The 24884-nt window shown below is 40.2% G+C and overlaps 1 protein-coding gene across 2 annotated transcripts in view; it reads right to left on the bottom strand.

The window, feature by feature from the left end:
- Nucleotides 1–564: 564 nt before the first annotated feature.
- The window catches only part of HBS1L (HBS1 like translational GTPase), a 40880-nt gene continuing 16560 nt past the window's right edge, over nt 565–24884 (bottom strand). For both annotated transcript variants that reach the window (XM_083434980.1, XM_083434982.1), the window contains exons 5-18: nt 17290–17398; nt 15486–15730; nt 15207–15372; nt 13613–13730; nt 12941–13087; nt 12494–12568; nt 11646–11763; nt 11439–11507; nt 10045–10149; nt 8042–8132; nt 6331–6439; nt 5207–5307; nt 3515–3659; nt 565–1196 (exon numbers count right to left, since the gene is read on the bottom strand). In XM_083434980.1, coding sequence (XP_083291106.1) covers nt 1185–1196; nt 3515–3659; nt 5207–5307; nt 6331–6439; nt 8042–8132; nt 10045–10149; nt 11439–11507; nt 11646–11763; nt 12494–12568; nt 12941–13087; nt 13613–13730; nt 15207–15372; nt 15486–15730; nt 17290–17398 — 1610 coding nt within the window. In that variant the 3' untranslated portion in view covers nt 565–1184. The remainder of the gene's footprint in view (nt 1197–3514; nt 3660–5206; nt 5308–6330; nt 6440–8041; nt 8133–10044; nt 10150–11438; nt 11508–11645; nt 11764–12493; nt 12569–12940; nt 13088–13612; nt 13731–15206; nt 15373–15485; nt 15731–17289; nt 17399–24884) is intronic.

Below are 24884 nucleotides of genomic sequence, written 5' to 3'. Positions count from 1 at the left end.
CAACAAAACATTCTCCACCTTTCATTCTGCTGCATTCCCCCACTCCTCAATCTGTTCTGCGGTTCACTCAAACCTCCAGAGCAGATGTGAGTGTGCACAAGGGAGATATGGAGAGAAGTTCTGTTGTGCAATCATTTCCAGAGCCACTGCCGATCTGATGAGGCAAAGTACAGGGGCAGAATTCCCACCCCCAAAGACAGTGATGACCACTATCTACAACAACAAAAGATAGACTGATCATCTTCATTTTAGAAGTACTGGCATTGTAGCTCATTTAGACCATGTAATTGATAGGTAAAGAGAAAATCAATACACTTGACCTGTCTTTAAAAGATGGCCCATGTAAATGTAAGATTCCAGGAGTTGCTGTAGACTTCGTGGGTGTTCTGAGATGTGCAGAGTGCTTATACACCTTCAGACTTAGGTGTTATCTGCTGCTATGCACCTATGTCTTTAAAAGTTCACATCATTTGACAAGGGGTCTTGTTTACCGCCCCTCATAACCAACTGTACCCCTTGTGCCAAGATTTTATTTATACAAGACAACATGAACAGAAACAAATATTATGCTCAGGCCAAGCTACTTTATTCTTCTACAATCTAAAAAATAAAAATAGCCATTATTGGACTAACTAGGGCTACACAAATAAGTTTTAAATTAATTCGGAATAGAAAGAAATTAATGGTTAATAATGGTTTCTGAAACAGAAGGAAACAGGGTTCTTTGAAAATGTATTTGTATAAAATCTGGAACACTACAGCCCAATTGAATTAATTTATGAAATAATGTGCAGCAGGTAAGCTGTGCCCCCCACCCAAAAATAAATTGTAAACAATGTTTAAGGCTGGAAGTAACATGCTTTCCCCCCATGATGAATCGTTGTCCTTTAACACATCATTCTGATAAACTTTTCATAAAGGTCCTCTAGAGTTACCAATGATGGTTTAAATGGGAAATAGAGTGAAACTTGTGCAGTAAGAGTGCAACGTGTATTTCCCTATTGGCATACTATTTTGAAGCAAGGACAGCTTCAAAATGTTTGAAGAACACCTGGTATTTCATCTCCTCCTCTTAGAAAGGTAATTGCCTTTGCTCCTTCCACTGATATGACTGGATTCATCAAATAAGCATATTTGGACATATGATTTCATTTGGTTGGATTGCAGAAGTTCTGGCACAGTCATCATTCTTTTATCTAAAAAGAAGAATTAAAAATTTTCAGAGAAGACATTGGCATTTATCCAAAGTGTACAAATGAAAAGACCTGGAACCAGGTTTGAAGGTGTTACTGGGCAGGGCCAGCACACAAGCTGACCATATTTTATTTATTTTTTACCTTTCACAGCTAACAGCAGGGGTGGGGAGTGGTAAGAATAGTAAGAGGGAGGGGAGAATTTTGTAATGGGGAAATGGCATAAAGGTTTTTTTTTTAAAACAAACGAACAAACAAACCCTCCCCTAGCAGCACAGCTCCAATGCAAAATCTCTTGCCCTCACAACCGGCTTTTAAACAAGCAAGCAAAGAGACATTTGGTGATCCAAGCACAGATCCCCCATCATCACATCTAGTTTGGCGCTTAGCGTTTTGTGAAAGAACTCAGCAAGACTTCTCTGCCTAAGATCACTGCGAGGTTCCCTAAACAAAATGCTGGTGTGTTTGGAACTTTGGAAAAGAATGGCAACTGAGCGGGAGATGTGATAGAGGTTGATGAGATTATACATGGTGTGGAGAAATGAGAGACCCAGAACAAACAAAAGTGTTTTTCACATATTACATAGTTTACAGACTCTGTTGTCACAAGTTGTAGTGGGCTCAGATGGCTTTAAATTAAGATCTGACACATTTATGAAGAACAGGTTTTTATCAATAGATATAAGCCATCGTAGACTAAATAAAACCTCTGGGTTCAGAGGCAGTATTCCACTGAACAGTAACTGAGTCTGTGCACACACTAGTGAATAGTAGGTGGTGCCCCGCAAGACGAATGCCTCGCAAGACGGAAAACCCGCTAGACGAAAGGGTTTTCCGTTTTGGAGGTGCTTCGCAAAACGAATTTCCTATGGGCTTGCTTCGCAAGACGAAAATGTCTTGCGAGTTCCTGTGATTTTTTTTCGCTCCCCACCCCCTTTTTCTAAGGCACTAAGCTGCTAATAGCCTTTTAGCAGCTAATCCGCTAATCCCTTAAGCCTTTAATAGCCGCTAATAGCCGCTAAACCACTAATAGCGCTAATCCGCTAATAGGGTTGCTTCGCAAGACGAAAAAACCGCTAGACGAAGAGACTCGCGGAACGGATTCTTTTCGTCTTGCGAGGCACTACTGTAGGTGGTTTGTGTGTGTTACCTTTATGGCATAGGAATAAGATGTTGGACTGGGTGAACCATTGGTCAGATCCAGGATGGCTCTTCTATTAATTGGGACTTGTGTAAGAGCAATGGGGTATGGCGCACAAGGGCTACCTTCTTCTAGCCATGTTGAGCTTGGGATGTGACTAAGCACATAAATGAGTGAAGAGCTGCAAGCACAGCTCTTTGAAAGTGCACTGACACATCATTCCATGAAGCCGTTTCTGCAGTTAGCTAAAATGCTGCCCAACTGTAAGGTTTAAAAAGTGCACACACAAAACCTTCACAATTTTCGTTCAGGAAGATGACTCTTATGCCACCCTGTCTCAAGAAAAGTTGTGCCACTCAACTGCACAGACAATTCATCACATGACCTACTTGGCATCTCTGAAATACTAAAAACAAATAAAAATTGCCTACATATACCACAGCCAAATAATGCCTTTTAAGCAGTATGCATTTTAACATAGCAGTCTCCTCTGAACTAAAACCACAACTTTGCCTTTCTTCACATTGTACCTTCTAAGAAGTTTGGATGGGCAGATAAGGCCGAATCAAGCTATTCAAACATGTACCTCTCAAGTGACATGCTGTGGATTAAGGGAAGTGAAATGCTGCCACTTTCTGCATTACAACAAGCAGCTGATCCACCATCTAATTTTCCGAGACAGACCATCTTGTGAGAACCTGATGCCCAACCTATTGAGGACTGGGATGACCAAGCCTCTTCTTACAGATTCCCAAACCCCAATCAAAGTAGGAGCGATGCTGGGCTAAACCACCTCCATCAAGGAAAAAAACCCCACAGTCAGCTATAGATGCTTTAGCTGAGATTCCTGCATTGCAGGGGGTTGGACTAGATGACTTTGGGGGTCGCTTCCAACTCTACAATTCTATGATTCTATGAGAATTGAGACCTGGACAGAAAAGCGTTTACAAAGATTTTGGCCTGGGAGACGAAAAAAGTGCTAATATTTCTAAGTGGTGGTTGTTTATTTCCTTTAAAATGTTTAATAAAAGAGTCTCATTTCCAAGCCTGATTAGCTATTCAAGTAGTCTGTAGTTCATTGTGGGTGATTTTTTGAAACAAGTGGCTGGAACCTCAATGCAAAGAATATACCACTTCATGATCTGTCATTATAAAGCATGCATACAAACACATGCTATACCTCCGTCACAACTCCTGCAGCTATGGTGGAGCCACTGTAGCGCAACATGAACCTTCCAAGTTCTTTGAAGTCTTTATAAAGTTCCAGAGCAACAGGCCTTTGTGTTTGCAGTTCTACTAAAGCATTCTGTCCTTTAGTCAAACACCTGTAAGGGGAAAAGAGCAACAGTTCATATACATTATTATTGGATCTATTATTGTGCCTGTACACATGTGTTCAAGGAAAACACACATTTTGGGGAATTAGTAATAGCAACTTTGGAATATTTACTGGAGACAAATGCTCACTGCAGACAGGATTGCATTGTAGATTCAGGCAGGTAGCCATGTGGGTCTGACACAGTCGAAATAAATAAGAGGGAAAAAATAAAAATTGTCCAGTAGCACCTTAGAGACCAACTAAGTTGGTTCTGGGTATAAGCTTTTGTTTGCATGCACGGTAGTATCTGAAGCAGTGTGCATGCACACAAAAGCTTATACCCAGAACAAACTTAGTTGGTCTCTAAGGTGCTATGGGAACATTTCTTCTTCTTTTATTAGAATTGCATTGGTTAGAATTACTGAGCTTACTTTGAAGAATTTAGCAGTACCAATGAAAACCATTTATTGACAGGGCTTGCTTCAAAAAGACGGGAGTGGTCACACTGTAATCACAGCTGTGTTTTTTATTCATAAAATAATTTGATTTTAAAAATAATGGTTTCATGGCTTGAAGCACAAGTACAGAATTTTAAGCACAAAAGGGGCTAATAGCACATTAAACAGACCATCTTCTCCACATGCCCTGGACTTTATTGTGGAATAGGGGGAATGAGAATGTTGGAGAAAGAGAGGAAGAGATGATTTACACAGTAAGAGGAACCTAAGCCTTCAGGATCCAGCCGACTTAGAAGGAGACTGGGGAAAACAAAGAAGAAAGATTCATATGTAAAATACTGGCTTTCCTGATCTCACAAGAGCCAAGAGACAGCAAAAATAAAGAAGTTGGAAAGAAGTCATACAGTTAAGACTCTAATATTTACCTGCCTTGTTTGGGGGGGGGGGCAAAGAACTGGATTTCCATTATAACCTTGAGGTGCACCAAACCTAAGGCCAGAGTCCATGTCTGAGAGGCTGGACATAGCATCATTACGCAATAAAAGCTCAGGCTAATGGAATTTTCCTAGGTCCACTTCAGTCGTATCAACCAAGTGTAATCCCACAAGGCTAAAGTACAGACACATGGTTACACCAGAGCAAGATATGCCGGCTGGCATCCATTGCCTTTGCAAGGGATCATTTTTTAATTAATTATAAATCCAAGCAACCTGAAAAAGTTCCAGTGTTGGTACTCTCAAAATCTCTTGTTGGCACTTCCACAAGATGGAATCTCATACACAGAATTAAAAATAAAAGGCAATTCGGACAGGAATATGATACAAGCAGAGAGAATATAAAACCAAGAATGGTACTTCAAGCACCTATCTCTCTAGAACTAAGAAAAGGCAGCCAAACGACATGCTCAGAGCATCCTTAGCAACATATTTGTTAGTTTGTTTCAGAATGCTTTGAGATCTAAATGTAAGATCAACTATTTGCATTTTATCTGCCTATCTGATTATCTCTCTTCCCATTTCCACTAGGCTTAACATGATAGAAATTTGAGTTGCTATGCAACACATTTTTCACCAAAATTTCCTCTTAAAATACTTACTTAGGCTTTTTCTTTGTGACTTCACCTGTACTCTTGTGAAGCACACTCAATAACCTCCTAATAGTGGCAGGCTCGCTTACAGTTTGAAAATGTAAAAGCACCTGAAACAAGAGTTTGTTTTAATTGACAACCGTCTTAAAACTATTTTCAGCAGATGACAGAACGTGAACAGGACCGAAACGCTTCGATAAATGCATTTTGCAAGCTACGAGATCAAAGATTTTGCACGAATAGCTGGGAAAGGTTCAGAAAAGGATAACCAGAATACTCAGGGGGTTGGAGCAACTGACCTCTAAGAGGAAGGGTTACAACATTTGAGGTTTTTTAGTTTAGAGAAAAGGCAAGTAAGGGAGAGGGACAGGATAGAGACATACAAAACTATGTATGCATGGTGCAAAGAAGGTGGATAGGGAAAAGTTTTTCTTCCTCATCAAATTATCCAATGAAGACGAATGTTGGACAATTCAGGACAAAAGGAAGTACCTTGTCACACAGCACGCAGTTAAACTATGGAATTTTCTCCAACAAGAGATAGTGATTGCCACCAACTTGGATGGCTTTAAAAGGCAATCAATGGCTACTAACTATGACAGCTAGGTTCTACCCCCATTGATGGAGGTAGTATGCCTCTGAATAATTATTGCTGGGAATTACAGGTATGGGAGTGTGTTCAGGCTCTGCATGTGGGCTTCCTATGGCCACCTGATTCTGCACTGTGAGACCAGAGCACAGTATGAAACAAAGCAGTTCCATTTGCTAAATGATCTCCGTGTGCAAACACAACTTGCCTTTCTTCTCATCTTCCCATGGGTCGCTGCCCTCCCCACATCTACTCCGGAGCATTGAAAGATCCCCCAGAATACATTTAGGGGGTGCATGGGGTGAGTGGAAGGGAGTTCTGTTGTGCAGTCAGAAATCCTTGCACTAATGTAAATACTTTTTTGGCTACCACCCAGAGTTCTGAACTAGATGGATATTTGACTTGTGTGCAGCAAAGCAGGGACACATCATTGTGCAGTACATACAGAATGAATCTGATTAAAAAGCAGGCACATGCATGACTGAAAGAATGCTAAAACACAGAACATAAGTTCTTCAGAAAACAAAGACAGTGCCACACTTACAGGGAAGCCTTTGGTGATAGGAACTTCAATATTGAAGATGAGGATCCGAGCTCTGAAACGTGTGCAAGCTTTAATAGGTTCCTTGGGGCAACAAAATATGCACGCAACACTGCAAGAGAGATTGTGAAGAAACAAATCAAGCTAAGTGCATCTGGGTTTTAAATGTGGTAACACCAAGAGGCATGCTTAGATGACAAACTAACATGGAGACTGCATCAATTCCCACTGTCATCCTTTGGCCTATACCAGGCTGATGCCTTCCCACAGGGGTCAATCCTATTTGTGTGTCCAGACTGTGCCAGGGTGAGGTTTGCCCTCAGTTGGGCTTGATAGGATTGGCAGCAGCAGTGCTACCAACAGGTACCCTAGAAGTAATGCATTTATTACTGTTTGGGGATTGCTAGCTCTTCTACACACATTCTGTTAGGCAGGAGGAGGTACGGAAGTGGTTATTTTATGTATGTTTGGGTAGCACATTGCTTTCTACCATATTGTCCCAAATGCTCTACAAAATTCCACATACATAAAACAAAGTAGAGAGTAGCAGTTTGCTATGGGTTCTCCAAGTAATTTTTAGTGTGATGTGCAGAGGAAGGTGGTGCTATTTGTTCACAACATTATAAGTTGGGCAGAATTATGGCTTACTGAGAGCTTTCAGCAGCAGTCTTCTTAACTCTTTCCCCCTCTCTCTAGCTACTTAGTCCATCATGACTAATACGAACAGTGATCACCATATCAATCACTAAATCTCTTTCTTTTCTCATCTCCATCTTTTAAGTCAAATAATATAGATTCAGTTATTCATTCCACTAATTGGTAACAAGTACAGAGAATCTCTGAGGGTGCAATCCTAACCCCATTTATCTGGGAGTAAGACCCACTGAAATCAAAAGGGTTTCCTCCTGAGCAAATATGGTTAGGATCATGCTATTAAATATTGTTAATAATCAAGTGACCCATTCTCCTGCTTCTCTCCTTCATACATACCCAGCACCACCAAACTGAATTAACCAGTTAAGATTCCCTTAGTATGTCAACTCCAGTACTGCTCTACATAATAAACTCTAATGGTGCTTGTTTTTATGGAGATTAGTACCTTAATGTAGAGTGCCACTTTTAGCTCTTGTTTCCTGCCCCCCCCCCATATTTATTTGGAAGAAGACAAGAGCTAACTCTTCCTTGGTCATCATAGTCTCTTTGATACTTTCTGCCAAATTTAACCCCTTTCTGCTTCTTTTTTGAGCCCCATCTTCTTTTGTCACCCTTTGACTGGTCTATCTCAGTCAAACAGCAGTCACATTGTACTGTTTCTCTTCCTTACAGTACCAAGTGTATTAGTAGTGTTAAAATAACTGTTGTTCAGTGGCAGTAAAGATTAAAACAAAAACAAAAAACCCAACGTTGTACGCAATCTATTTGAGCACTCTTTTGCCTCCCAAAACTCCAGATGAATATACCAACAAATCGTTATGCCTGGCCCTTATTAATTTTTTTAACCCAACAATTGCCTGACTGTCATCAAGACCACTGCCAGTTTCACATCGTCACTTGCATGCAGGCTAGGTGATTTGCAGTGCTCTTGCTATCCAGGTAGCAAGCCTCCCACACCCTCCCTCCCCAACCGGTAAACCACTGATTATCAACTGCAACGGTTAGAAAGCTTCATGTTAAATATAAACCGTTGCTTAGGCAAAGTCTTTTTTGTACTCACTTGATTTTGATGATATCCATGCCAGTCAAAGTGAGAATAACGTGATCTCCTGCTGCAGCCCAATCCACTGGTTCATCATGTAGGGCAATTCCTAGAAATGAGTAAAACCAGAACTAAACAGTGAACTACCTTGGTTTAACTGCTACAAACAGCTCTGTTTTTGCCAGTTCTGCTGCATCAACCACGACTCATCAGTTTTCAGTATGAATGAGGTGATAGTAAAAGCTGTTGACTAAAACCTCAGACAGCTTTTCTTCTCGGGAACTACCATCATCTAAAGTCACCTTGCCTTATGGAGTGAGTTTTCTGCAAGTCAATGTTGAGCTATATGCCTGCACAGGTGTCACAATTTTGAAAGTATGACTGCACAAGAATTTAAGAAGGAATTTATTTTATGGTACAAGCACCCAGTCCGCAAACTTTTAAAAATCTCGGTCGTACCTGCTTTCATTTTTCACCAAATGAGTTTTTGTTTGCTTTCGATGTAATGGTGAAACAAATGGGTGTGCTATGAAGCACACTAAACTCTGTACTAAATCATATGTATGAGTTACTGAAGAATTCCTGCACTTATATGCTGATGGCTAAATGCACAAACATCTAGAGCTTTGAAGCATTCATATGGTTGCTGGAAACCGTAACTGGAAAAAGTGTTCTGGAAATGCTGTACTTAATCTGAAAGTGTTAAACTTTTAGAAAAAGCACTATACTGTTATATTAATTTAATGCTTGATTTTACAAAGTTATCACCTCATATTTGGGATATACATAAACCCAAACTAATAATAATGCCTTGTCCATTAAAACAGTATAATTGTTCAGTTTAATCTACAATAAAAATATTCTGAAAGTTGTGAAAACCTATAAAGTATAAGCTTGGAATGCAGTCCAGCTATGCACACAAACACACTGACTCAGCTAATTCTAATGGAAATTAATATTGCTTTGGAATGTGACTTCTGTAAAGAATATTTTAAGTAGCCATCCTATATAAAAAAATGTTAAATGAAATAAACTGAATCCTGACTACTAGGATTATTTTCTCACAAATGTTGAAGTATTACAGAGTGAAAAAAGCTGCTTAGAGAAATCTCTATATCACTTTCTCTCCCTCCCTGTCTATGGCATTCTTACTATGCCAGCTATTAGTGAAAAGTTCAACAGTAACATGACAGCAGCTATATTATTGTTTCATTCTAATAACTGAAATAATGCTAATTATTTAAGTACTTCCATACGACCTTTCAACCTAAGGAAATTTTAAACTTTAAAAATGTGTATATAAACACACAACCTGCAATAAAAATTACAAAATATCCAGTAACAATATCTTACTAATAAAATCAAATAGCAGCAATTAAAACAGCTGCAAGGAGTGAGCATAAAACTGGGTCGGATAAAACAACCAAGAAGAGCATAAATACTCCAGCCAAATGAAAAGCTTGATGAAGGGGTGGGGAGGGGAATTACCACCTTACATTCAATAGAGGGAAAGCGAATCAAACATGTCTAGATAGGGAATTGCACAACTGGGTGTTGCAACTGGGTGCCTTCCATTGCCACCAGCCACATTCAATCAGAAGGCAGCAGGATGTGGGGAAATACCTCTAAAATGATGACAATAGTGAACAGGTTTTTGTAGAAGCATGTCATTCAATATTTTGGCTCTAAACCCCCCCCCCCCCAAAGTGGAAGCCAGTGAAGATGGGGGGCGGGCGGAGAAAATATGCTTCAATAAATGTAAGAGTGGTGCAGTAATCCAATATTGATGTCACCACGGCAGTTAACCGTTTCTGCTTTATCCAGGAATGCCTGCAGCTGCTGCAAAAGTGCTCTTGGACACAGCTGCTCTCTGGACCTCCAGGAGGAACATTCACAGTTCAGAAGGAAGAATCACCCATTTTTCTTTGAGGTTTTCACATAGGACAGTGTAGATTAACGCATTCTAAAGCTGCCTGCAGGGTAACCCAAAGGGAGATCATCCATCAGCCTGTATACTATACCTTTTACAGTGCAAGTTTCATTAGGAGGCATCGCTAGCAGTCGGTCTCCAACTTGAACATATCCTGCTTCAATTTTACCAGTCACACAAAATCCCGATCCTTGATCTGCAACAAAAACGTTGGTTGGAGACAGCAAAAGGATCATGCAACTTCTTTGAAGGTTGCACCACCAGAGATGCAATTTTTGATAAGATAAAAATAGTTGCACAATTGATTTTACATTGTAATGCAAAGCGAGTCATTTATTTTATCAGTAAAACAAATCTCAAACATTGCAATAAGAAAACAATAAACATCCAACTAGTTAAGTTTTCTATTTGAAAAATGTACTCAAATGTTTTATGTTCCGTTGGGCTACCTATCGTGCTTCCGTGGTTTTAAAACTATTTTCTCACCAAACCTACAAATATGTGACTGGCTGGAGATGTTAAAACAGAGGGGTTATGTTGGCACTATGGTTTCCATTCCAGCACCATGAACTGTACTCTTCTGCAAGCACAGTTCTCAGTTCAGACAGAGATTCATAGTAGATGCAGTTTCTTCTTATTTCCTATGGTAGCCCTGACTGTCAGCTTCTTCCCTCTTTGCCTCAGCTTTGCCCTTTGCAGAATGAGTAGGGAGGAGGGTGGGGAGAAAACTAAAATTAGTTGGCTCTGCCTGCCATTGGCTCCAGCTCTTCCTACTACTGCCCACTTTGCTTTCCATCCTACCAGTCCCAATGGGCAACAGCTGCCACTGCATACACAGAATCTTTATTCAATGTGTGCCTAACCATTATTGGAGAACCAGGGTGGAAATTCTTTCAGGACACTTTTGTTCTGCCCTCTCTACGATGAAAGTATCAGGGAAGGGCAGTGGGAGAAGCATCCTAGATTCAAAAACCATTATAGGTGCCAACATTCCCATGTGCCGACAGATCTGCTGAACTCAGCAGGTGTTTATTTATTTTCACTTAACAAAATGTATAGATTGCTGTAACAAAGAAAAATCTAAGCCGTTTACATTAAAAGTTTAAAGTACTTATTTTAAAAATGCAGATAAAATCAACAAAATTTAAAAACAAGTACACTGAAAATACAGATAAGAACAAAGGAACTTAATAAAAGTTACAAAAAGTCTGGCCAATTCTCCAAATTTAAGAACTGCAGTGATAGAAAAAACATTTATAATTGTGGATACTGTGTATTGCACTACTCCAACAAGCTATGCAATGACCCAGCTACACCAGTACATGCACTTCAGTCAGTAATGAAAAGCAGGATATTACCTATTCTAAGTAGCATTTCTAGATTAGTTTTTTTAAATAAATATTTTTAGGAAATGTGTTCACCAGTGAAGGGAAATTGTATGACAGAAATTTTATTTTTTTTAATACTGGAAGAAAACTTACTAACCTTTAAAAACATCCGATACACATAATCTGAATGGTTTCTCCACAGATCTCTGAGGTGGCTTGAAAGAATCTGTAAATAAACCAATGTGCTCTGTGAATAGCTATGTCCTTTACTTTCTTACAGCAAGCGATATTAATTTGTCTCTACTGCATTCCCCCAGCTGTGTACTGAAACTGTTCTAAAAATCTTACAGAAGTAAACACATACCTATTTGTTCTAACAAGCATTTTCCTTCATACCATTTGGTCAGCTCACTCGCTTGACTTCTTGTGACAAGATTTTCACCACCAAGCCCACTTGTAGGTATATAAGCTACATCCGACTCCTGGTTGAGAGAAGGGTTTAATTTGCAGCGTGAAATTGGAAAGCAACTTTTCCAGTAGTATTTCTAAGCTTTTGAAACTCAAACTAAGATTCTTCTTGTGGAAGATAGAAAGCTAATGCTACTTAATCAGTTATTGAAGTTAATTAATGAGTCCTGCACTTCACAGAATATTGAAGGAGAAAGTAACACCTATAGCAATCTGATCCTTTCATGACATCACTGTATAGAACATCTCTCTCATACACATCCCCACACACCTTGAACTGACCAATGACAATTCCCTTCACACCTCACAAAAGGCAGGGCTCAATAAATCTATTGGTCTTCTCGCCAGTGACAAAGGGCCTCTCCCTCACCTTGCAAGCCTTGCTGTAAAGCTTTGCTTGGCTTAAACTCTCTCTCCATCCTCTGCTCACCACGGAGGAAAGGAAAGGAAAGCAGAGGACTAGAATTCTAGTTCGTTAAAAAGGAATTCTTGACAGTCGGTAGCAAATTAAAGTATCAGCCCTTTGAAGAGCTGAAAACCTTTTTGATAAATGCCAGCATAATTTTCAAGTCATAATTAGCCAGTCACCAGAAATTTTGTCACAGCCCTATCACATATCTTATCCACACGTTTAGAATGGGGCAATATCATTTTGTGACCTTCCCTGTACCCATAGCAGTGGATATAGTCATTGAAAACTCAGATTTTTAATCAGTCACTTGAATTCTATATCATTTTCTTTACCTTAAAGCCAGCTTGCTTTAGGAACTGCCCGAGCTTACTGACAATCTCCCGAAATCTTTCCTGTTGCCAATTGACCTAAAATAAACACATAATATATCACCAAAGAAAGATAAAGTACAAACACCATTCTTAACACAAGTGAAAATTATCTCTTGCCAAGAAGTAACATTAGCAGTAAGACACCCCACTGAAAAATAATTATAAAATAATAAGGTAACCCAGTAGAAAGAACACTGAGTGCTGAAAGAATCAAGAAAATATTCATTTAAGTGCCAGCTAAGCCAATAAAACACTTTGTACGTGTACCATTTTTTCCACAGAATTTCATCTATCTAGAATTCAACAAAATATTACAATTTCCTTGGAAAATAACCAAGCTCCATTTGTAACAACTTGTGTGTTCTCTTCTTGCAGAAAATAAATTTTAAGAAAGTCAAGGGGAAATACCTGGTCCATTTTATTGACAGCAACTGCCAGCTGTGTGACTCCAAGAGATCGAACCAACAGTCCATGTTCTCGTGTTTGCCCACCAGTCTCAAATCCTGCTTCAAACTCCCCTCTGCTGGCATCCACCACTAATATAGCCACATCAGCCTAAGGAAGAATAATTGTTACACAGTATTTCTTGGCATTTATTAACCATACACAGCCGAGCCCAACCACATCCGTAATTTCTTCACAAATACGCTTCTTTTCCCCCTTTATGATAAAATGCATGCATATCTGAGTCACTCCAAAAATGTAAAGCCCCAATGGCACCCATTGTATTGATACAGTAAGAACTACAAAGCTAAGATTCGCTATGCTCTTGCACAAACAGTGGAAAATGTATGGATCTATTATATATTTGGGAAAGCTATTGTTTGTTTGCTTTGCATTTGGACAATGCTTATGATATAATAAAATTTTACACAATGGTTCCTGAGATAAGAAGCAGGTCTGTGTCTATGTTTGAAGACAGCTGGATGCCATTTTGAATCAAGATGGCATACTGAACATTTCAAAACTGCACAGATTTTAACCACTAAGTACTGCCAATGAATGAACTGTTACAAAACTCAATTCAATGTGTTATCACTTCTTATTTATAGACAGGTGACGCCAATAAAAAGTCTTTACCATTGCAGCTCCTGTGATCATATTTGGAATGAAGTCTTTATGGCCAGGAGCATCCATCAATGTAATAACTTTTGTTTTTGTCTCAAATTTGGTCATACCTACATCCATTGTCACTCCCCTAAAAATAAAGCACAGGCATGAAGTGTGTCACTTACAATCCTTTCCAAAGTTTACCTTGTATTAATAAATGAGTGCTAAAAATAAACCACCTTCTTTGGGATAAGCACAAAAGAGTCTAATGTGATTATAGTGCCATTCTATGATAAAGGCACCCACAAAATAATTTTTTTAATCATGGTTACAAGAAAAAGCTATCACCAAGTTGGTACAGTTAGCAATCCTGAGAAATGTGTCAATGTATGAGCTTGCAATATCAGAGGAAGCTATGAAATGAGAATGTGCTTACATGCCAGAGCACATCCAAGAATGGTCACCACACCAAAGAAGAGCAGTCTCGTGGCTACTTCATCATGGAAACTAGTCATGCAATTCAGCACTAATTCTGCTACGTAAGCAATGGCAACAAACAAAACCCAGTATCAATAGCCTTAGAGAAGGATATTTGCAAACTGTATGGAGCATCCTGAGGTTCCCTGGAAGCTGATCACGGGTTCCTTAGTGAGAGTGAACTAACCACCACCCCCATGCAGTTATTACATCACAACCAATTACATCACATCCAAATATGCACCTTCACAGGAGAATTTGGGGTATGTTCTTGAGAACTCCCCATTCATGTGGAGTACTCCTTCATATGGGATAACACTGTGGCCCAAAAAACCAAGTGTTCACTCCATAAAATGATCCAGAATCTTGAAAAACACATATAAGGAGTGCATAGTGAACAAGGGTTCCATGGCAGAGGCTCAGAACATATAAGTGGTCCTGTTGGATCAGACCAAAGGTCCATCTACTCCATCATCCTGTAATCACTGTGGCCAGCCTATGCCTGAAGGTTTGATGAGAAGGACCTGAATGCAACAGCACTCTCCCCCACTTGTGGTTCCCAACAACTACAACTACAACTAAGGCATACTATCTTAAATCGCAGAGGTAGTATGCATAGTAGCCATTAATGGTCCTATCCCTCTTCCAACATTCAGCTTCAATGGATGGTCCTCAGTTCTAGCATTATGAGCGAGAAAAAAATATTTATGCTTTCTCCGTGCCATGCATAATCTTATACAGCTTTTTTCTCAGCTAAAAAGCCACAAATATTGCAACAGTTTCCTCAAGAAGTGTGGCTCCAATTCCTAAATCATTTCGGTTGCCTTTTTTTCTGAACCTCTTCTGACGCTGTATTATTTACCAGGTGAACCACCTAGGACTAAACACTGTGTTCTAAGTGAGGTCACAGGAGATTCCTCTACAGGCAAGTCTTTGCAGAAAAGATTCCTTTCATGCAGAAAGTATGAATACAAGAGCTTCTTTCCTCAATTCACAAGAAGGGAGAACAATTCTATCAGCATAGCATTTATTGCACTAATTTAATCGTATCTTATTCATGCTAATGGTAAACATCAATGAGCACTATTAAAAGTGCATTACAAATAATACTTCATACACACACACATATATATTGTATATTGCTCACCTCTCTCTCTCTTCCCCTGTCTCGTCCAAGACCCATGCATAAGCAAATGATGCCTTTCCAGCTTTCTTTGATTCTTGCTCATATTTGTGCATAGTTCGTTTGTTCACATTGCCCAGAAGATACAGCAAATGACCCATCAGGGTACTTTTTCCAGCATCAACATGTCCTAAGAATAGGAAATACATGTGGGATTATCTCTGATGGATACATGTTAAAAGCCACTTGAGGGAAGAATTGTTTATGTGTATTCAGATCATTTTCACTCCAAAAAAATATTACCTATTACTACAAGGTTAAGTAGATGTTTTCCTCCTTGTCTCTTCTCCAGCTCAGCTTTCACATCTATTTGCTGTTTTGCTTTTCCGGACTTTTTCACTGAAGTTGGTGTCAAAGTTGGTTCTTCTGATACTTGAACAGTCTGGGGTGGAAAAGCTGGTTTAGGTAGAATCTCAGTAACCCCCACGTTGGCATCTCCAGCTGAGAGTCCCTTTTGTGGCATATGCCCATTCTCTTCAGCATTCACACTGGAAAAAGCAAAGAATGAACTTTAAGAGAAGAAGAGTTTCACAACTATACAGAACAAATGAAATTCATTCTTACATGTTCATCAAAACTGCAAAATAAAGGAATGACCCGGAAGCTGTACGCCGACTCCCTCGGCCAATAAAGCGAGATGAGCGCCGCAACCCCAGAGTCGGCCACGACTGGACCTAATGGTCAGGGGTCCCTTTACCTCTACCTTTAAGCAATATTGCTGTGAAGGGGCTGTTTCTGCAAGAATTTAGTGGTCCTGCTGCACACAAGGAGCTCTCCATACAGATCTTTGGATCAGGACCATGGTCTGCCAAGAGTAATTCTGAAATGCATACTTTACTCAATTACTCTCAAGAAGACATTGCTGCTACATATGCTTGAAGGCCTACCAAGAGGGGATTTGGAACTATGTTTGTGATTCTGATTAAGTCTGTGTATACACACACAGAGAGAATCTCCAGCAAAAGTGTCAGGTATATATGCACAAGTATGTGGAGGTATAGCAGAACATAAAGAAAACTAATAATAGTGAAAGTAGTTTAAGGTGAACCACCTGTTGAACTGTTGCTCAAGAGCACATCATTTACGTTTGGTTCTTAAGTAAGAGTACACAGTCAGGATTACTTAACACAGGTTTGAGCCATAGCTATGAAGAGATGCTGAACATACACACTTGCTTTATAAATTTCGAATGTAAACTATGAAGACTCCAGCAAGATGCTGACCATGCAAGACTGAAGTTGCTCCATTTGTTTTAACGTAATGTTCGATCACAATATATGGTCATATCCATTGCCCTAAATACAGGTATATGTATGTTGCATTCAGACTATCTGTTACTTCCACTTTACTGATTTTATTTCAGAATTCCCCCTCTTCAAACCTTCAGGCATAGGTCAATTGAAATGTCTGGTTGAGAATAACTGGGTAAAGAACACATTTCAGAATTACTCTTAGCAGACCATGGCCTTGATCCAAGGGCCTGTGTAAAGAGCTCCATGTTTGCAGCAACGCCACTGGATATTTGCAGAAGCAGCCCCATGCATTCTATTACCTGCCATGCTATTTATACATGAAGAGTTATATCTGCTTGTAGGCGACCCTTTAATCTAGCAGAGGCTTCTATCAGTGAACCAGTCCATTGTCAGAATGGCCGTCACAGGTCTACAGATGGACACCATAAAACCTCTCCTTTTCCCCTCTTTCAATCACTATACTTCAAATAACTGAGCTTGCAACAATTCAGTTTGCAAAGTTGTATTTTAAACTAACCTCCAGAAAATTTTGCATCCTGTGAAACAGATTATTTTAATGTGGCTAGCTGTTTTCTCTGTGCTACTCAGAGTGAAAGATTATTTTTCAAAAAAACTCACGAATGCAAGATGCCTTTTTCTGAAAGTAATTATGAGTCAAACAAGAAGCCATGCTGCTCAGTTTTGTGACATATTGACTAAATTTCTGTAAAAATAGACCCCCAAAAATCTTGATACAGGTGCACCAATCTGAAGGAAGATGGTGCCAGTACACCTTGCAAGGGGTGAAGGCTTACCATGGAACTTCAAAGCCAGTAGTTTGTCTCTTTCCAGACACAGTCATTTTGGTAACTTTTGGCACGACATCAGATTCAATTCTGCTTGTCTGGGAATCTCTGACTTTTCCTAGTAGGAGAGGAAATAATGCATATATAGCATAAGTGCAGTGCAAACAGGCTTAAATTCCGTGTCGTCCAATGTGTTATCTTGGCAGATTTAGCAACTGATAACTTTTAGCTTTCTAAAAATCAGGTTTGCTAAAAATAAAAAAATGTATAGTTGTATCCAAGTAAAAAGCTGCTTTTGTAGCAATGTAGACTATACATGTGAACATTCAGAGCAGCTTATTAAAAATTTTAGCCATCCTGAGCTTTTGAAAGTGGAAGAAAAGGAAATCTAAAATTAACAAATAAAATATTTATTCTGTATTCTATCTCAAAAGGTGTGCCAAAAACTTGTAGCCAATGCCCATTGTATTTGGCATCCTAATAATGGAAGTTTTCTTATGTAATGTTTTTGAAACTCCCCTAACTTCAAATAGGAGAGGTTCTCATTTTTTAACCTTCTGTTGATGCTGTATTTGAGATAATATCCTTTTAAACATTTTCTTCCCCACTCTGAAAGACTGCCCGTATTTCTCCTTTTATGTGTGTAAAGCACATATAGTTATATTTTTCTGAATGCACTTATAACTGTTTCTCCCTGTATGTGTTCCCAAATAATGAGGTCCATCTTTCCAGACATTTGTTTCTTTTTGCAAACTTCTGAGTCTGTGTGTTTCTGCTGCAGTATTCTAGGTGTTTTTATTCCACTGTGGCTGATGTGGCCTTTTAAATGTGTCTTGCTTTTTCTTATTATGTTATTTTGTGGTTTTATATGCATTTTATGGTTTTATATTGTAAACCACCCTGTAATCTTCAGATGAAGGGTGGTGTATAATTTAATTCAAGCCAGATATTGACAGGGAAGGGGAATGACATTTTCTTAAGGGATAGGGTGAGACAGCAGTTCGCAGCTTGGCGCCACAACCAAGTGATTGCCTACTTTTATGCCATTCCATTTCAACTTTTGCAATTATCCAGTCCTTAAAAGAAATGCACACATGCACAAACAAAATCTTTCAAATCCTCAGTACTGAAACATTTATTTATTTTTAAAGTATGTTTGACTAGGGACATGGGTGGCGCTGTGGGTTAAACCACAGAGCCTAGGACTTGCCGATCCTTAGGTCGGCGGTTCGAATCCCCGTGATGGGGTGAGCTCCCGTTGCTCGGTCCCTGCTCCTGCCAACCTAGCAGTTCGAAAGCACGTCAAAGTGCAAGTAGATAAATAGGTATCGCTCTGGCGGGAAGGTAAACGGCGTTTCCGTGTGCTGCTCTGGTTCACTAGAAGCAGCTTAGTCATGCTGGCCACATGACCCGGAAGCTGTACACCGGCTCCCTTGGCCAATAAAGCAAGATGAGCACCGCAACCCCAGAGTCGGCCATGACTGGACCTATTGGTCAGGGGCCCCTTTACCTTTACTATGTTTGACTAATTTGCATAATTTATTCAACTTACGGAATGTAGATTTCCTTGGTTCAGAATTTAATTGTCCCAGGGCACAAATAGCCTTCACAGTATTCAGTAATCTCTCCCTCTCACCCACACTCCAGTGTGCTGTACTTGGTTCTACTTTGTTAAAGCTGTGGGCTGCACTAATGGTACATTTCAAAACTGGTGAGTTTAACACGTTAACAGAATGTACTGAGCAGAGGAAGTCTCTCATCCTGCCTGTCTAACGCTGCCCTAGATTCCCTTGCCTACTGATGAACTGGGGTCATCACCCAAGTGTGTGACTAGGTATGGCCTCGCTCTACTTCGAGACGTTCAGCAACTTGCAAGCTGTTTTTGAATAATTCCCCAAGAAAGAAGAATGAGTTATTTAGAAAAAGGTTATTTCCTAAACAGAAGTTACACCAGGGGGTTTCCAAGTAAAAGCCCTGTTGCTTTCAGCTGCGACTTCTTTATAAAGCTTGTGAACCTGTACACACACACGGTAATGTCTTGTTCAAGTAAGATGTTCAGGGCCCCCAAGTAGACACACTCATGTATGGCGAGTGTGGCAAAGAACCAGGCAGGCACACTTTCAGACTGGTAGCAATTTCCATAACTGCAGCAACCACAATAACTAAGAGCCACCTGGATCTCACAGTGCATTTGTCATATGAGCAGAGCCTCATATAGCCTGCAAAGACACACAAAGTGCTCTGAGTTTAGGAGGGGGGCTTTGAAAATACTACATACAGATATCTTAATGGCTCCCCCTGCACCCAAGCGAGTTCTTAAGAATATAGGAGTCATCTGGAGCAGGCCAAATGTCCATAAAGTCCAGCATTCTGCTCTTACTGTGGCCAGCTATCTATGGGAAGCTCACAGGCAGGGCCTGAGGTAACCTAGAGAGGATAGCCAGATCCAATTCTGTGAAATGTGCCTAGATAACTTGCAACCTCTTCCTGATATAATCCAGCGGGCTATCCCGAAGTAATTCCCATCAATGTTTTGCCCATAAATGTGTCACCTACCACCTACTGGAAACAGAGAGCAAGATTCAAACTTACTGTGCTATTGTTTAGTATGGAATCATCGTCGTTGTGCAAGAAGTGGTGCGTAAAGAGCAACTGTCTCAGAGTATGATAAAAGTGGTTATACACCAACTTTCACAAGTACAAGACAAGCCCTGGATTCAGCTCTAAACTAAGAACAAGGTTCCGTTAGCAGAATGGCTTGTGAGAGCAGGGTGCCACAACTGGTTATCACCCAAACTGACTACATGCTCAGATGAAAATACAGTTTTTTAACTGATTAGTGCACATTTGACAGACATGATGTGCATTTACACCACACAATAGAATCAATAGAGTTCAGTATGAAAATAATGTCACTCTGCTTGCAAGAAAAACACACAAAATCAGATATTGCTGTGCGCAGCTTAAACTTGTTCATGGGATTTTGCTTCATTTTACAACTGCATTGCTCTAGTTAAATGTGAACCACCAAATAAGTATTATTCAGCAGGGTGAAACAAGCTACCTGCCCAAACTGACAGAAGATTTAGGGAAAAGAAAATGCATGGGAGCACAGCAAACAAATGAAACATGACTAGCAGCCCAAGATAAATGATAGTCCAAGCTGTATAAGATATAAATGAAGATATCCATGGTGCCCAAATGGTCTAATATGTTCGGTTCCATCTCAAGCAAACTGTTGCCTTCAAGCTGTGAGAACAATATTTCAGGAATCATTTGCGCAGTAAACATGCTTCCCAAAGGCGGTCTCTGATTATCTGATTCTCACATTCTGCTATAACCACAAATGTGTTTGTGGTGTTTCCTTATTCAACGTATCTTACTAAATGACTCCAATGTGTGTTTCATTGACAATCAGGGAAAACATTGTGTGATGTTATGCGCAGTTGTCTGACCATAAATAGGCATGCAAAAAGCAGTGTCAGCACTAAATGGGGGATAGCCCTACCAACATTTCTCTACAAACCAGTTAATCTAAACTGAAAGTTTATGTAGTCCAAGGTAACGTTCAACACAATAAATAGAATTTCTGTTGAGGTTCTGGTTCATTATGAGTATGTAAAACTGAAAGTACAACATGTAACGAGTCGATACTTTTACTGCAATTCAGTCATGTTTCCAGAAACGAAGTAGTATCAGGCAGCAAATCTGACGTTACCACACCAGAGGATGGTGCTGTTAACAGATCAGTTACCAGTGTGCTTTAGAAATCAAACATAATGAATCCTTTAGGCCTAACTTATGTTCACTGATTTCATTGTGTCCACTCTGAATATGATTTAGTCAGAGGCAATCCTAAATCTTAAACTCGTGATAGCATCCACATGAGTGGAAGTCTCAAGTTTAAGCAAATGTGTCTGCAAATCTTCAGACAGGCTCATCTACACAGGAATAAAAAATTACACCAGCGTGTGACCTTTCTATTATGAGGAAAGCATTTCTTCATTCCAAAACATGTTAAATGATAAAATCAAAGTTCATACAGAAACCAGATGCCCAAAATGCACATAGGGTTGGGACTCTGGGGGTGAAACTACATATATGAAAAACAAGGTTGCCACTGAAAACAGCAGTCCCAATTGAGTTCTCTGCCTTCACATCTGTACCTCCAACTTACTGTGTCCAGATGTCATTATGATTAACATCCCCCACCTCCAATAACATGGAGTGATGGGTGTCAAAATGTTACTGCTACCCCAAAAAAGTGCACAACCCAGGCTGCTGCTTTGGGTGGAAGCCTTGTGCATCTTCCACAGAGTCTCTTGTCCAACACAATGTTGCTGCATACACTCAGCATGTGTGCTATTAAAATATATTTCACTTTGCCCTTCTAGATGAGCTATAGTTTCAGGCATGAGTCATCATCAAGTATATCCCATAAGAAGCTCTGTGGACGGAGATCAAAGCACCCAGTCCTAAATACTATGGGGAATGACACTGTTCCTCCCACCACCTAATAAATGTACATTTCATACACTACTGTCCAATATTCTTGCTACATTATCCACAAATTAAGTATGAAAAAGAACTGCAGTATTCCAGCCCATTATAACTTTATACTTTGTAATAGTAAGTTAGCCATTCTAGGGACAATAAGAATTGGCAACTTGAATAATTCAGCAACTTTAAAGGATTTTCAATTTTTGCGCATCTGACATCAAGTTTACATTTAACCAGCAAACCAAATACAACTTTCTGTGATGCCATTACATTGGAAACTATATAAAAAATGCAAAGCTAACTGGAAATTAAATAATAATAATAAACCATCTGTGTGCAGTGAAATTAAACGAGCCCCCCCCCCCATACACTCAGTCTTGTTCATGCTCTGTGTGCTTGTTGGAAGTCAATTACACCACTATTTTTTTCCATTCAGCAGCCCAACAGCCCACTGTTGGTGCGGCTGACTATACAATGGTGCCCCGCAAGACGAATGCCTCGCAAGACGGAAAACCCGCAAGACAAAAGGGTTTTCCGTCTGCAGAGGCGCTTCGCAAGACGAATTTCCCTATGGGCTTGCTTCGCAAGACGAATTTCCCTATGGGCTTGCTTCGCAAGACGAAAATTGACGAAAAAAATCGAATTATTTTTTTTGCTCCAAAACCCCTTATTCTGAATCGCTAAGCTGCTAAAAGCATTTTAGCAGCAAAACCGCTAATCCCCCCCCTTAAAAAGCCGTTTTTAGCCCTTTTTTAGCCAATAGCGCTAATAGCGCTACTCCGTCAATGGGCTTGCTTCGCAAGACGAAAAAACCGCAAGACGAAAAGACTCCCGAAACGGATTCTTTTCGTCTTGCGAGGCACCACTGTACTTCTGTATCTCTTGCCCGAAGGATTGAAGAAGTGCTGGCCAGGGTGTGAGTCATCCCTAAGAATTTTCCTCGCTCTCCTGAGGCAGCAGTCTCCCACAATGTCATCTGGCGAACTCCGAGGACAGCCCATGATGTCATATGCTGTATTTGCCACCCTCTGTAGGGACTTCCTGTCAAACCAGTGTACCACACTGTTATACAGTATGAAAGGACACAGTGGCCCAGTAGAAGATCATCAATTTTTGTTTGACATTGTTCTTTCCCTGAGGAAAAGGAGTCTCTGCTGGGCCTTCCTAACCACCTGGGTGGTATTGATTTTCAAAGTGAGGTCTTCACTGGCGTAAACTCCCAGGAATTTAAAGGAAGAGACTCTCTCCACACACACACCCCTGATATACAACGGGGCTAGTTCCTCTCTCTTCCTCCAAAAGTCCAACACAATCTCCTTTGTCTTGCTGTTATTCAGGTGCAAGTTGTTCTCTAGGCACTATGTGCAGACTTTTTGAACCTCCTCCCTATATGCTGATTCATCTCCACCTGTAATTAGACCCATTATGGTGATATCATCTGCAAACTTTAATAATTGCAGTGGATGGATCAGATTAAATGCAGTCATATGTATACGAGTATAGGTAGGGACTCGGCACGCATCCCTGTGGGGTGCCAGTGCTGAGCTTCAGAGAGGTAGATGTAACAGGCCCAATCCTCACTATTTGTGTGTGATCCCTCAAAAAGTCTTTAATCCAATCACAGATGGTAGGAGAAAGGTCCAGGTCCACCAGCTTTTTAATAAGAATGTCCGGAAGGGTGGTATTAAAAGCCAAGCTATAATCAATAAACAGCATTCTGACATAATTCCCCGGTCTCTCCAGATGACTCACTGCAAGGTGAAAAGCTGTGGCTATGGCATCATCTGTTAACCTATTTCTCCTGTAAGCGAACTGGTGTTCATCAAAATCCGGTGGAAAACATGTCCTAAGTTGTTGAAGAACCAATCTCTCAAAGCATTTCATCACTACAGATGTTAATGCAATGGGTCTGTAGTCATTTAGGCAGTTAATTGCTGTTTTCTTTGGGACTGGGACAATGGTGGCTGCTTTCAAACATGATGGTACACAAGCAGTCTGCAGGGAGATGTTAAAAATCCTTGTCAGGGCCCCTGCTAGTTGATCAGCACTGTTTTTTACCACTTTCCCCAGCACCCATCCGGACCAGCCACTTTGCTAGGATTCACTGCCCACAATGCAGCTTTCACTTGATGGTCATATAGAATAAGTAGCTGAGAATTTATAGGCTGGCAGGCAGGAGCCGTGACACTTGATCTTTCTACCTCATAGCGGGCGAAGATGTTCAGCTCTTCCGCTAACACATCATCAGCCTTAACTGTGTTCCTTGTATTGCCCTTGTAGTTGGTTAGGTGCTGCAGTCCCTGCCACACTTGTTTCGTGTTGTTATCGGCTAGGCAGTTCTCCACTTTAAGCTTATATTGTTGTTTTGCCGCCTTAATGCGTTTCCTGAGCTTTAGTTTTTAGAATGTTGGATTGTTTTGACTGTTGTTAGCCACCCTGAGCCCAGCTTTGGCTGGGGAGGGCGGGGTATAAATAAAATTTATTATTATTATTATTATTTGTTCTTGCCCCTCTGTATGTATCTGTGTTCCCTACCTTAAAGGCATTATCCCGAGCTTTCAAGAGTAACCTTACTTCAGCAGTCATCCAGGGTTTGCTGTTCCCATAAACTCTAATGCACCTCTCCATTGTTACATTATCGGTGCACACTTTGATATAGGAAAGCATAGGAAATAAACACACACTGTTCTCCTTTGCACATGTAAATGAGATAGATTTCATACAAAGATTTTATGCCTTTTAAGTGCACAAAAATAGAAGGCAGATGACCTGTAGCTATTGAAACTTAAAACAGCAAGTTAATTCATTTTATAAATCCCCATCCGGTGAGCTTGCTTTGGCTTAGAAATGGGAAAATGAGCTAGTAGTTTGAAAATTTCAGTCTATATTGTCTTTCTAATATCTCTGCCTTGCTAAATATTGAGCATTCCCCTCCCTACTTATTATCTGCTCTTCTCATTATTATTAAGTGTGAAAACCCACTAGTTCCCAAGGACAGTATTACCTAGAAATTTTTAGCGGCAACACTTACAATGTAGTTTACCTGTGGCCGTATACCTGTTCTTGGACTGAAACTCTCATCAACCCCCAGTCTGGCCAATGGT

This window comes from Podarcis tiliguerta (genome assembly GCF_965153285.1).
Source record: "Podarcis tiliguerta genome assembly, chromosome: 3".
In the NCBI taxonomy this organism is placed as follows: domain Eukaryota; kingdom Metazoa; phylum Chordata; class Lepidosauria; order Squamata; family Lacertidae; genus Podarcis; species Podarcis tiliguerta.
This window is presented reverse-complemented; position numbering and strand designations above follow the sequence as displayed.